Raw genomic sequence first — 13,388 nt, 5'->3', positions numbered from 1 at the left:
AAGTAATTCCAACTATTGCAAAACCACCCCCTTTCAAAGGAAAGTGCATCCCTCCCTGCTGTGTGCTGCTAAGAAATGTGGGGAGCATTTTTAGCAACTGCCATGCAAAAATAAGCTGCTTACGTTCGTTAGGAACAAGGTAATAAAACAGGAGCAATAAATCCTCTTTGCCAGATAGCAGTAACAGGTCAAGGAAAGTCACAGCTAATCTTTTATTCTAAACATCAGGTTCCATGCAAGGATCCAGGCCACTCTTTACATACCATGTAAAAGCTAAGGTCTGTATGATCTCAGCATCTAATGATGCCTCAAAAATTAAGGAAGCAAGAAAGAAGCGCATCGTATCTTTGTCAAATTTGGTCACAGGTCCCAAAGCATCTTGTTAAAAAGAATCCCCAAAGTTGAACGTGGTGTCAGGCAAAGAGATGGGAAGGGGAAAGCATCGACTCCTGTAGGCTGTGCTGTGGGCTGACTGACCCCCCAGGGAGGGAAGGAGACTTTGTACCCAGTGCTAGGGAGCTGCAAGCCCCAGGTCCATTCCGCAGAGACTCACAGGGCTGTGAACACGCCAAGAGGGAAGATGAACACTCTGCACTTGGACACACTTGAAAGAGGGATCTGTGCCTTTCTGTTCCATCTAACAGCCCTCGGAGCACAGGCTTCCTTGACTTCCAGCTCAGTTGGTTTCCATATTTTTCTTGTGAAATAAGTGTCCAGAATCAGACACAAACACATTATGCTTTCCTTTTTTGCAAACTGACTGCTCATGTTCTCGCCCAGTTTTTCTATGTAATTGTTTCTCTTATTTTATTTATAGATTTTTTTTTAACATAACAGGATAGGAATACTCTGCATGTTACATGTATTTCTATATGTACACGCAGAAAGTTATAAATTATTCTTCCAGGCTGAAGTGTACCTTTTAGCCTTCTAAATATCATCTGTTATGTCTACACCGAAATTTGTAATGGTGATACACTCAAATTTACCATTTTCCCTTTATGGTTGTGCTAAGTCTGATTCACAAAAGTCTTTCTTAGCCTAAGAGCATAAAGATTCTCACTATTCATTAATTCTTGCCATTCAAATAAATAAAAGGCGTTGTGTTCTTTCACTTTTAATTATTTAATTGGCCTGAAACTAATTACTGTGTATAATACGCCGTAGAGTTCCATTCCCTGCCACCCCATGTGAACAGTCATGGTTACTGTCATCTCTGTTCTGACGCAACTTCACTATGCTGTATTAGTTTCCATAAACGCGTGGGTCTCCTTATGTGATATCTTTACGTGAACCAATAATATCCTTTCTTAGTTGTGATACCACACAAGAGGGACTGCTATCTGATAGTGCAAATCACTCCTCCACATGCCTTGTTGCTTTTAAAATTTGTCTTCAAATTCTTGAGTTTCACTCTTCCTTATTGAAGTTAGGAAACATTTTTCAAGTCACACGTGACAAGACTGTTCAGCAGTTGGCTGCAACTGCTTTAAATTTAAAGATGAACATGAGAAAATGTGACATCTGCACTATATTCTGTCTCCTGATCCATGATCATAGTATATCTCTCCATTTATTCAGGTTGTTTTTAATGCTCTGAAACATCCTATAATGCCTGGTAATCTTCCAGAATATACTCCTTGATAGCTTATAATTATTGTCAATGTTATAAGTGGGATTTCTTTTCATATTACATTTCCTAATTGTTTTTTCTTGGCATACAGGAGTACCTTTACATTTTATATGCTGATCTCACATTATATCTGCTATCTTAGAGAGTTCTTGCTCATTTTAAAAGTACTAACAACATCTGTGTGAATTTTCTGTTTGGATAACTATTTGCAAATAGACACACATTTCAGTCTTTTTTTCTAATATTTACATTTTTGTTTCTTCATTTGCTTCTTTTATTACACCGTCTAAGACCTCCAGTGACAGCAAACACCCCTGTCTAATTCTAGATTTTCAGGAACACGACTCTGTTTTCCATTATGTATGATGCATGCTATAGGTTTTTGACAAATAAACTTTAACAAGTTAAGGAGGTTTCTTTTCAGTACTGGTTTAGTACAAATTTTGTTATGATTTGTTATGTATTGTATTGACTGAAGAGTTACATTAAATGCTTTTCTGTCAGATGACATGATTATTTTTTCCCTTTAATTCTGAGATGTTCAATGTGTTCACTGCTTTATGATAGTAAACCATCCCTTCACTATTATAATAAACCCAACTTGGTCAGAACATTTGTTTCTTTTACATTTCACTTAAGATAAAGTACTGAATTTGATTCATTCGTGTTTTACTTAGACTTTCTGTTTTATGTTGAAATGTAAAATGGTATTATAATTTTGATTTCTTGTACTGTTTCAAAGATACACAAACATTAGATGAATAGGAGAGCGTCAGCTCTTGTGTTCTGTGTTTAAGATTGTACACACTGTAACACTCTTAAACAGTGTGTATAAAAAGAGAAATTGTTTCTTGAAAGTTTAATATCACTCATCTGCAAATCACTTGAGTATTTCTGAAGGTGTAATATTGATTACTATTTCTTCCAGAGCGGTTTCTCTATTACAATTTTATATTTCTTCCAGAGTCCATTCTGTCTTCACATTTTTGCAATAAATCATCTATTTCCCCCAGATTTTCTTTTCTTCTTTTCTTTTCTTTTTTTTTACAGTTTTCTTGATGCTGTTTTTAAAACTTGCTAAAGTGCTCTCATTTTTTTTTTGAGACGGAGTTTCGCTCTTGTTACCCAGGCTGGAGTGCAATGACGCCATCTCGGCTCACCGCAACCTCCGCCTCCTGGGTTCAGGCAATTCTCCTGCCTCAGCCTCCTGAGTGGCTGGGATTACAGGCACGCGCCACCGTGCCCAGCTAATTTTTTGTATTTTTAGTAGAGACGGGGTTTCACCATGTTGACCAGGATGGTCTCGATCTCTTGACCTCGTGATCCACCCGCCTTGGCCTCTCAAAGTGCTGGGATTACAGGCGTGAGCCACCGCGCCCGGCCCTAAAGTGCTCTTAATTTGATTTTCTCGGGCACCTTTTCCCCTCCTTAGTATCTGTGCTAGAGGTTTGCTGTTACGGTCATTTTTACAAAAGATTGGCATTTGATTTTGTTCCTACTGATACTCCCTTTATTTCAATAATTTCTGACTTTAACTTTTATAATTAATTCCTTCTACATTCCTCAGACTTATTCTATTTCATTAATTTTAATTTTCTTCTTTTTGAAGCTTAGAAATTTAGCCTTACCACCTTCGCAGCATTATCCAACTTTCCACTTTAGTGTGTTCACTTTCATTCAGTTCTAAATGATTGATATTTCCATCGCAATTTCCTCTCTAACTCATAAGTAAAATAAGAGTGGGTGTGTTTTAAAGTTTCTGCATGGATGTTTATGTGATTTGTTTTGAACTTTTTATGTTGATGTCTGATTTATTCACACTGGGTCAAAGAACAAGCCTTGCATGAAATAGATTGCTTAAAATTGAGTGCAACTTTCTATATACAGTCAATTTTTCAAAAAGTTACACAGATTTTAAAAAAGAATCATGAGTCTCCGTTGGGTAGAGGGAGCTATGTATGTCTATTAATTTGAGCCTGTTAACACTATCACAAAGTGACTTGGAATTACTCCTACTATCTGATTTTGTATTTCATGTTTAACAACCTTTCTCTCTCCACATCTTGTTTTTTTTTTCCATCCCTACTTGATGTTGTTTGATTGCTGTTATTTTTCATATATATTCCCTTATATCTTTTTCTGCTGGTTGGGAACCATAGATTGTATGCACATTCTTTTAGTAATTACAGCCAATATTTTAGCTGCACCTAATGTTTTTAAATACACAATTGAGTATTCATCACATATTATTTTCCCATATGTGCCATGTTTCCCTAGTATCCACATTCCTTCTTCCTCAAGAAGCACTTTTAATCATTCTTCTAGGCCAGGCGCTATGGCTCACACATGTAAACCAAGCACTTCGGAAGTCGGCATGGGAGGATAGCTTGAGGCCAGGGGTTTGAGAGAAGCCTGGGTAGCATAGCAAGGCCCCACCTCTACAAAAAATTTTAAAACTAGCCAGGAATGGTGGCACACACCTGTAGTCCCAGCTACTAGGGAGGCTGAGGCTGGAGGATCGCGTGAGCCCAGGAGTTCAAGGCTGCAGTGAGCTATGAGCTGCACTCCAGCCTGGGTGACAGAGCAAGGCTTGGTGTCTCAAAAAATAAAAATAAAAGAATAATTATTCTTTTGGTGAAGATTGCCAGTGACATTTTTTTCTCAATCTTTGCCTGAGAAAGGTTTATTCTGCCTTCCCTAGTTGGTGATATATTGGTATAAAATTCTACCTGGATGGTTACCTTCCCCTCTGCACTTGGGAGTACACTGCTTTGTCTTCGGCACTGCCGGGGTGCCCAGGTCTTGCCTCATTTCCTCTTGTTGTGTTTCGTAGTTTCTTGCCTTATCTTACAGACATTCTTTCATGCATCTGTCTGAGCACTATAAATACATATATCAATGCCTTTGTCACATGTTTTTTTTGGTTGCATATGGGCTAAATTGGTAATCTGTTGGTTTTACTAGCTATTCTGTATCTCTTGGTATGGGACTGCTTCATGTGCTTTTGGAATGTTGGTTTGCAGACTTGCTTTAGGTGGGTTTTGTTTTTCTGTTCCTGCCTCTCCCTCTGCACTGAGTGGTTGAGTCGGGACAGTCTGGAGCTGCTGCCTCATGCGGACCGCGAAGGTTGCAGTCTGCGTCATTGCACTGGGAGGCTGTTTGGGTCAGCTCTGGCTGCAAGGTTGCATCCACTCTGCCTGGCTGCCTGGCCATGAGTTCACATGCACTGTAATCCCTCCCAGGCAACAGCCCTTTTCCAGCATCTTTTGAAAACAGGGGAGCCCCACCACAGCTCCCAGCTGGATACCATGGGCCTGGTTCTGATGGAGAAGGGAAAGCGCAGCCCTCTGTATTCCCTACGACCTGAGCCAGGTGCTGATGCCGCTTTGGGAGCCACAGTCCTAAGGGAACAGCACTATTCAATGCTCTGTGGACATGCTTGGGTCTGGGCAAGGCTGAGTCCTTCTGTCTTTCCCATTTTACATGCCATGTGTACGTAAAAGGACTGAGAGGTGGCCAAAGTCAAGGGTGCGCTTAAAGTATCAACCCTCTGGGTCACTGAGCAGAAGTGGAGTTCAATACAGGGACATGTTCATCTCTTCCTTTAAGCCCTGTTTCAGGTGTGGAGAACACCTGAAAACGAAGGTGTTGAAGCTGGGTCTCCGGTGTAGAATCTCTACACCGGAGACCCAGCTTCAACAGCGTACTGTGTAAGGCCACGCCATGGAAGAGAACCAGCTCTCTTCTACACGGAATGTGCTCCACGTGCTGCAAATGTCCCTTAATCGTACTACTACCCAGGTGGCTTTGATATCTGTAGAATATTTGAGTATACAATGTAAAGACAAAGGATAAAAGGTAACACTTGAAAAGTTCTTTCAGTGTAATTTTTTCTAGTTTCCTAATTAAAGTATTAGCCTAAGTTTTTATATGAACATTAACACCAAGGCTTAAATTATTTCCGTTTAAATGAGATCATATGTGAGCATACAATATAATAAGTAAAAATTTTTTTAAGCTTCGAAGTCAATACTAACAAATTGGTACCCTTTCCCTGCATCATGTCATTTCAAAGTTTTCTAAAAGATGATCCTAAAATTATGCTTGCCATGAAAAACTCTGATGGCTTTTATGAATCTTCTAATAATTGAAAAAATATTGCTTTGACTTCATGGTCAGATCCCAGCTTTTATTTTTGCTGTCAACCTTTCTCATTAAGTAATTTAAGAAAATCTGAATATTCACATTCCCACCAGCTCTAAGCCCTTTGATGTCCTGCACTTAAACTCTCCAATAAGCCAAACAACGGGCCATGTGCATGTTTCCAGTTCTATCTTCAGGCTTTCCCATCCCGCAGCAAAGCTTCATTTATTAGATCTAACTTCCTAAGTAGTCTAATTTCCTAAAGGTAGTTCCCTTTCCTTCCTTTCCCACAATAACCTCATCAGAAATTAAATTAATAGAAGGAACAGAAGGAACCAGAGAAGGGTAGAGGAAGACCAAGAGTACATATGCCCCAAACCACCTTAACTGGAAGTAGACACATGCCTAAATCAAGAGGATTCACCTGCGAGCAGCTTTCAAAGGCGACATCAAGTCGCCTTTCAGCTGAAACCTAGATAATGCATATGAAACTGATCTTGAGGTTTTGCTCATTGAAGTTTGCTAATTGAAAGGAAATACATGAAGCCATCAGAACCAAGGATCTTTCTCTATTTTGGGATGCATTGTCCTTACTGAGAAAAGAAGAACCAATGTTAGAATAGTAATCTATTAGTGTCAAGAGCAACGTTTTAGAGTATCAGGTCCTGCCACTGCTGCAAAGCTAGAACTGGGAGTGTTCTTGTGTTTGCTCATTCCTTACCCTGGCGATTCACGAGTCGGTCAGGCTGTGTGGGGAGCCCTTGTCCTGCCGGCTCTTGCTGACTGCGAGGTGTCTGCTCCACTTTGTCCTAAAAAAAAGGACCACAGCAGAAAGGCCGTGAGTTCACAAGCAGCATCCCACACTTTTCAACACCCAGCTTCCCCAGCATTTCCTTTCTTCCTCAATTCCTTACTTCCTTTCCACTTATCTACTTCATCCGTTTTCAATGATAGTTGTTGAACATAAGACTGATTAAGGGAAGCTAATCGTGAAAAGGTGCAAGCTGTTCAGCAAGGGAGTTAAAAGTTACTTCTGTGTTTGGACTTAAATAGCTTTCCCTGTATAGCAATTCAAAGAGCATTACTGCCAACTGCTTGATTTAGGCAGTGAATATAAATAATTAACAGTCCGTGAAGCACATGCATTTTCTGTAACAACTACAGGTAATCAAGCGTTGGGCGTTCTGTTACCTGGACAGAAACATCTAGAGAGTGTTTTATAAGTGGTTCCTTCCACAAAGTGTAAGTAACGAGCTCGGTGGCATTTTTTTAGTCATTAGTATGAGAACAACATTTTAAGGCAAAACGTAAAACAGCAATATTATGACCCTAAGCCCATGGTTCGAGAAATGCACCTGCAGGGGACTAGAAGCCAATGAAAGATACATTCAAATGTGGGGAAAGAAAATGTGCCTTTTAATATGTACACGCTTATAAATATTATCAGTGACTAACTTGGGGTGCGGAGATGTTCGTTTTCTCTTACAGATTTATAAAATCTTTGAAATCTTCATGATGCATATGTTTGAACGGTGCCAAAAGTACAAGATCTGCACCAAAACTACTATTAATATATATATAGTCACAAATATCATAGTTGACATCAGCAAATTCCCTCCTATTCATGCAAAAGAGACCTTCCAGATTGCAAACTGAAGCACATGAAACATCTGGCATGCAAAGCGCTCTGATGGCCAACAAGCACACAGAGTTCCCTCTGCCAAGCGGGGCTCCTGCCACAGAGGCGGCCACTCAGGCACGGGAAGGTGAGTTACTACCCTCAAAACCCTCATCACCCAGTGGGTCCAGGCTGTTCTGGGTTTCGAGCTACAGGGTCCATGCTCCTTCCCACCGTTTTGCAGTGCCCAAACTGCCCAAGAAACTCAGAAAAGCACATGATTTCAACAAGGCACCCAAGCAGCAGGCCCTGGGAATGTGATTGACTCTTAATTGCCAGAATGGTTCCCAGCAAGCGCCTTCTCTGCCCAGAGCCCTCCTTGCTCATGCACGAAATGTGGTGGACGCTCACTTCTCTGCTGCATGCACACTGACCTGGGAGCAAACAGGTTTAGGTCTGGTCAACGATGTGCTTCACGGGCCACTCACAATTGGGGGAGGCACAGGGCAGCCCAGGGTACAGACTCCAGCAGGGTCAGCTCACCCACATCTACCACTTAGAAGGAGGATGCTTGCTCCCTGGGAGGCAAAGTTGCGTTCACACCTTCCTCCAGAATATCTGGAGAAAACAAAATAAAATGAACAAAGCCCTAAGGAAGGGAGACATTTGCACCAGCTTTTCTCTTTCCCCACTTTCAAAAGAAATAGCTTTCTTTTATTTTTAATCATAGATGTAAAACTCGCTAATTATAAAAATCTGCATTTTCTGTATGTTAAAAAAATGAAAAAATTAAAATGGAACCTCTTTTCAGAATAACAAAAATAAAAACTACCATGTGCATCTATGCAATACATCTATACATGTTCTTATAGAGAACATGTATACTCTACGTGAGTCACATGACAATTACAAATGTTCCTGATAAAAACCGAATCATAATCATCTTCCTCATATTGTGTTTTAATATCATTTTTTAAATTTTTCAGTTCAACAATCATCATCTCTGTCGGCACCCTAGCATAGCCCACCAAGTAGATGCATGGTGTAATTCATTTCATCGATATCCTACTAACAAACATACAGGCTGCTGGAAATGTAAGCTTTTGACTAAGAGAGAGAGGAAGGACTGTTTAGAGCACATGGTGTCCGGGAGGAAAGAGTAAGGCCCCCAAGAACCCCCGCAAGAGGCGCTGAGGAGAGAGCTGGGCTCCCCTGGCCATCAGAGAGGGCAGTATCTTCCAGCCCAGTCCCTCAAGTTCAGCCATTCCCCAGCTAGTTTCTGCAATTCCACAGCCAACATTTCTCACCCAGCCTGCTCTTTACCATCTCAGAGAAATATTTTTCCTCTTTTCTGAATTTTACAACAATCCATGCAAAGAAAATTTTTATATAAATATCTAACGTAGGCCAGGCACGATGGGTCACACCTGTAATCCCAGGACTTTGGAAGGCCAAGGCAGTGGACCGCAAGGTCAGGAGTTCGAGACCAGCCTGACCAACATAGTGAAATCCTGTCTCTATTAAAAATACAAAAATTAGCCAGGTGTGGTGGCACGCGCCTATAGTCCCAGATACTCATGAGGCTGAGGCAGGAGAATTGCTTGAACCTGGAAGGCAGAGGTTTCAGTGACTCATAAATAAATAAATAACCTAGAGTAGATATAAAATTAGCCTAAAACCTACAACAGTGGATAACAGCATTTCCTGGTCTTTGCCCCTTTGTTGGGCATAACTAGACACTATTGAAATCAGATTGTGTTAACAATTCTGTGTTTTCCTGTCCCTGTCTTCAACTATTTTAAAACTTTGGTAAATATCTTTTTTTTCATATTCTGAACTACTCTAGTAGACACTCTTCAGTTGTTTTCAACTTTCAGACAGCATAAATAATGATCAAATAAATACCTCAGAGCACAAAACTCTGTCCACATTTCTGATTATTTGCTTAGGATCCCTAGAAGTAGAAGGACCAGGCCAGAGGTCATGTGCACTTTTTTAAGATTCCAGATACACAGTCAAACTCTTCTTCACACATTCACCCTTCTACCCGGAGTGGAGGCAACCGCCTCTTTCATAACTCCCAAGCCAGCCAGGGACTGTTTATTTTTCTGGAATTTTTTTCTGGCTAATTCCAGAGGTAAGCAGCTGCCCCACCCTGTGGTTTTAATATGCAGGTCTATAATGCTGAGGTTGAATATTTTTCATAAGCCAATTAGCCCTTTGTATTTCTTCTTTGGGACTATCCTTTAAAAGGTCAGCTAGACTAGCTCCTGAGGCCCAAGGGCTTCCAAATCAAAAATGTCCATGAATGAATCACAACCCCGACACTCATCAGCTAAGGGTTTGGGGCCAGTTACCTGGATTCCCTGAGTCAATCTGCTCATCTGTTGATGATGGAAAACCTCAAGCCAGGCTGAGCCCTGGGTGAGCACCCATCCCTGGTGGCCCACCAGCCTCCTGGCCCATTGTCACTGAACACTGACTTGCTTCCGCTTCTCCCGTGACAAGCTCTTCATGCAGTAAGCAAGTCAGCTCATTCACATTTGTAGCCAATGTTTTTCCCACTTTGCTTGTCTTTAAATTTCATTAGATTTTTGATTCTTAAACGTATATAATTCAGTGTAGCAGAGTTTACTGACTTTATCTTTTTGGCTCATCATTTTAAGCTTGAAAATTACTTTCAGCCTCTGTCAAGAAAACTGAAAAATCTTCATTTGTGTTTTATCTGATTTCCCTTCTGACTTGATGTATTACTCTTTCCTCTTCCTGACAGTTATTTTGTGGGATAGCAAAAGGGGAGAAAATATGATGATTCCTTCCCCACAAGTAAGTGGCTGACCAGTTCTACCAGGACCACTTAACACCCAGGCCTTCTTTCTGTCTGATTTGGGAGGTCACTCTGCTCACGTGTTACAATCTTACACACATCCAAGTGTTTCTCAGCCAACTTCTCGCCGGTTCCACAGAGCTGCCCACTCCCGGGCCGGCAAGCCACATTTTCCATTCTCACAGCCTGCCAGTGTGTTTTCTCATCAGCAGAACATTTCCCCTCTTGCTTCTTTTATATGAATTCCTTAGTCATTTTCTTCCAAGCAAACATGAAAGTAGTTTCGAAGTTTGCTTCAATGACTAAAACATCTCATCTGAAATATTTACTGTTATGTATGTGAGTAATTACCTCACACTGCTAATACTAATGCTGTTATTGGGCTGATCCCACAGACACTGTGAGACTATATCAAGAAGATACAGTGCCCCATCTATGTCAAAGGGTGGGTGGAACCAGCCTCCAGATCACCCAGGGCCCGCACAGTCCTGCTCCAGGCCTGTCCCGTAAGGAGCAAGGCCTTGCAGGTGAACAAGCACCTTGGGGACTTCCTGTGCACTGAGGCCCATTCCTTGGACAGATAGATGACTGCTTTGCCCAAGACCTCCCCTTTTAAATGCCAACCAGGCTCCACTAAGACATGCATTTAGAAGACAAGTAATTCGCAAACCTAATTTAAGGCAACCTTATCTAAATAGTGTCACCAGATTCGCAAATACAAATACAGGATGTTCAATCAAATCTGAATTTCAGATTAATAACTAATAATTTTTTGGTACAAATATGTCCCAAATATTTCATGAGACATCCTAAAAATGTATTTGTAGCTTATCTATAATTTAACTGGGGATACTGTATTTTACCTTGCAACTCTCTCAAGCACTGTTAAAATCTGACAGGCTTGCATGACAAATTATGGCAGTAAGAACAAAATTTCAACAAGTGGCTCATTTGTTTACGAAATTCCAAGGTCAAAAAAGAAATGTACCTTCTTTAATTCAACAGACAGACGTTTCAGACATGAAGTCTGTTCTCTTGCGAAGCCAAAAAAGATTTCATGGTATGACAAATGATGGTAATTGTAAAATAAAGCCAAAACACAAAACGCAGCAGGGAAGAGTTAGCCACTGTGGCATTACAGAGCTCATCCTGACAGAGCTGGAAGGTCAGAGGCAAACGTCTACCTACCATTCACAGGCAAACAGTGGCGCTTTGCCAGGTGCAGCGTAATGAACACAGGGAAAAGAATACAAGGTTTATCATCATGCTAGCGTGGTTTCCTCTCCAGGTTAGTTTTTGTTTTTCTGTGTGTCTGTTTCCCAGCCTCGCCCATTGGGGGAAGGACTGGGCAGGGAGTGCGGGAGGCCCTGTGAGTCTGCCCTTAATCACTGTGCTGTCTACCTCTAGGAGAAGGTGGAAGGATGGGAGAGGGCAGCCAAGCTCCTTAATTAAAGTCCCACAGGTCATTTCACTCATGCTCAACCATCTCAAATCCACATGCTTTAGAAAAACTTGCCCAAGTCAAATAAGCCCATCCAGCAGATCAGGGCAGAACCACCACCTTTATCAAGATCAACGTGAGAAGCCCTCCCTCTCCTGGGGTGATCCAGTCCCAGGTCCTTTGCTGAGCCAGCTCCTGTAACAGAGCCCTCCAGTGGGTGCGGAGAATGGTTTCTGTCTGCTCCTCCGTCCTATTCCGGGCAGCCAGCCTGCCTGGGCTGCATCAACCAATAGCTAGTCCTCTGGCCCCGGGTGGTGGGCGGCCAGTGGAGCCAGGCCAGGCAGGAACGTGGCCCGGGAGGCCAGCTGCGCTGTTCCTTCTGTAAGCCGGTTGCACAAATGCCCCTGGCCTGACTACCTCAGGCTCCTTGCTGGCCCCAGGCTGGAACCCACACTCAGCTGCTTTCTCTAGACCCCTCCAGCCCCTCCATTAAACTCCTTTTTTTTGCCCCCACTACCCTCTGGAGGGTGCTGGCTGCAGACTGCCGAGACCCTGGCTAACAGAGGCAGGTGGCTTAATTTCCCTCACTCTGCAGATGAAGGACCACAGGTTTCAGAGAATACACATAAAAAGTAACTCGTGGGAGGAAGAAAGTGGTGAGCTGTGCTGTGGACTCCGTGGGCATGCCTGCTGGGGTACCAGGTGGCCTGGTGTGGCCGGTCCTCACCTGGGAGAACATGGCAGAAATGCAGGCTCCCAGGCCCCAGCCAAACCTGCTGAATCAGGCCTGCGATGGGGGACCCAGGTGTCTACGTGTGAACTGCCCTCCCTAATGTAATGCGGCTCATATCTCCATGGAACTCGAGGAGACACCAACCCAGCTGGTTTTCCTTAATTTCAAAGTGACTGCTACATGCCTCTCACAGGACTCGGCCCCGGATGCTCACTATACAGAATGTTCTCTGCCCCACCCACCATGCACACCCCAAAAACCCATCCTCAAGGCCCATCCTCTTGGCACCTTTTCTGACAGCCCCAACGAAAAGTTTACCTCCTCGGACATTTCCCTGCAGCCCTGCTTCATTTCCAAGCAGGAAGTAACAAGGGCGAATGGGATGGGTGCCCTTCTCTCCCCAGAAACGGGCCCCTTTGACTCATCCTCACAACTCCGGCACACAGCCCAGCCTCATCCCAAGATCTGGGGCAGGGATGCCTCTGCCTCTCTGTGAAGATGGAGGGACAAGAATGCTCCATCACCCACCTTTCAAAGCCCAGGCTTCAGCAAACAGCATCACAAGGAAGCCTGGGCATACAGCAGCAGGGAAGCAGCCCTTCCACCGGTCACTGGCGCTCTGTTTCAACTAGAGCATCAAATGCACTCTTGCCTCTGCTGGGTGCCAACCAGTGTAAGATGCACAGGAGGAACCGGCCCAGGAGAACCAGGGGATGCTGTTCACTGAGGATTCAGGCAGTTTTCTTATCTAAAAAGTGGGAGCAACACATGGCTGGAGGGGCAGCGGGGAAACGGGACGGCAGGAGTGCAGTGCCATCGTCAGTGCAGTGGGCACTGTGGCTTCCCTAGTTTTGAGGCTTTGGGACCTGGACTGAGCCACTACGGGCTTCCCTGCTCCTCAACCTGCAAACGACCTATCGTGGGATTTCACCTTGTGACGATGTGTCCATTTTTCCCAGCTACTCGGGAGGCTAACGTGGGAGGATCACTTGA

At 43.0% G+C, this 13,388-nt stretch overlaps 1 protein-coding gene across 7 annotated transcripts in view; it reads right to left on the bottom strand.

The window, feature by feature from the left end:
• GRB10 (growth factor receptor bound protein 10) overlaps positions 1-13,388 on the bottom strand; it is a 203,790-nt gene that overhangs the window by 104,377 nt on the left and 86,025 nt on the right. For 3 of the 7 annotated variants that reach the window (XM_064366674.1, XM_012458915.3, XM_012458907.3), the window contains one exon: positions 6,498-6,585. The exons of 1 other annotated variant lie outside the window; for it this stretch is intronic. Coding sequence is in view for 2 of the 6 variants with exons in the window: in XM_012458915.3 (XP_012314338.1) it covers positions 6,498-6,585 (88 nt within the window). In the remaining 4 variants the exon portion in view is untranslated. Of the gene's footprint in view, positions 1-6,497; positions 6,586-7,828; positions 8,013-13,388 lie in introns of all 7 variants that reach the window. 3 more of the 7 variants (XM_012458930.2, XM_012458950.3, XM_012458960.2) reach the window with 2 other exon arrangements.

This window comes from Aotus nancymaae, unplaced genomic scaffold (genome assembly GCF_030222135.1).
Source record: "Aotus nancymaae isolate 86718 unplaced genomic scaffold, 86718_ANA_hifiasm-v0.15.2.pri h1tg000065l, whole genome shotgun sequence".
Taxonomy (NCBI): domain Eukaryota; kingdom Metazoa; phylum Chordata; class Mammalia; order Primates; family Aotidae; genus Aotus; species Aotus nancymaae.
Note: the sequence above shows the minus strand (reverse complement) of the source record. Positions and strands in the feature narration are given on the sequence as shown.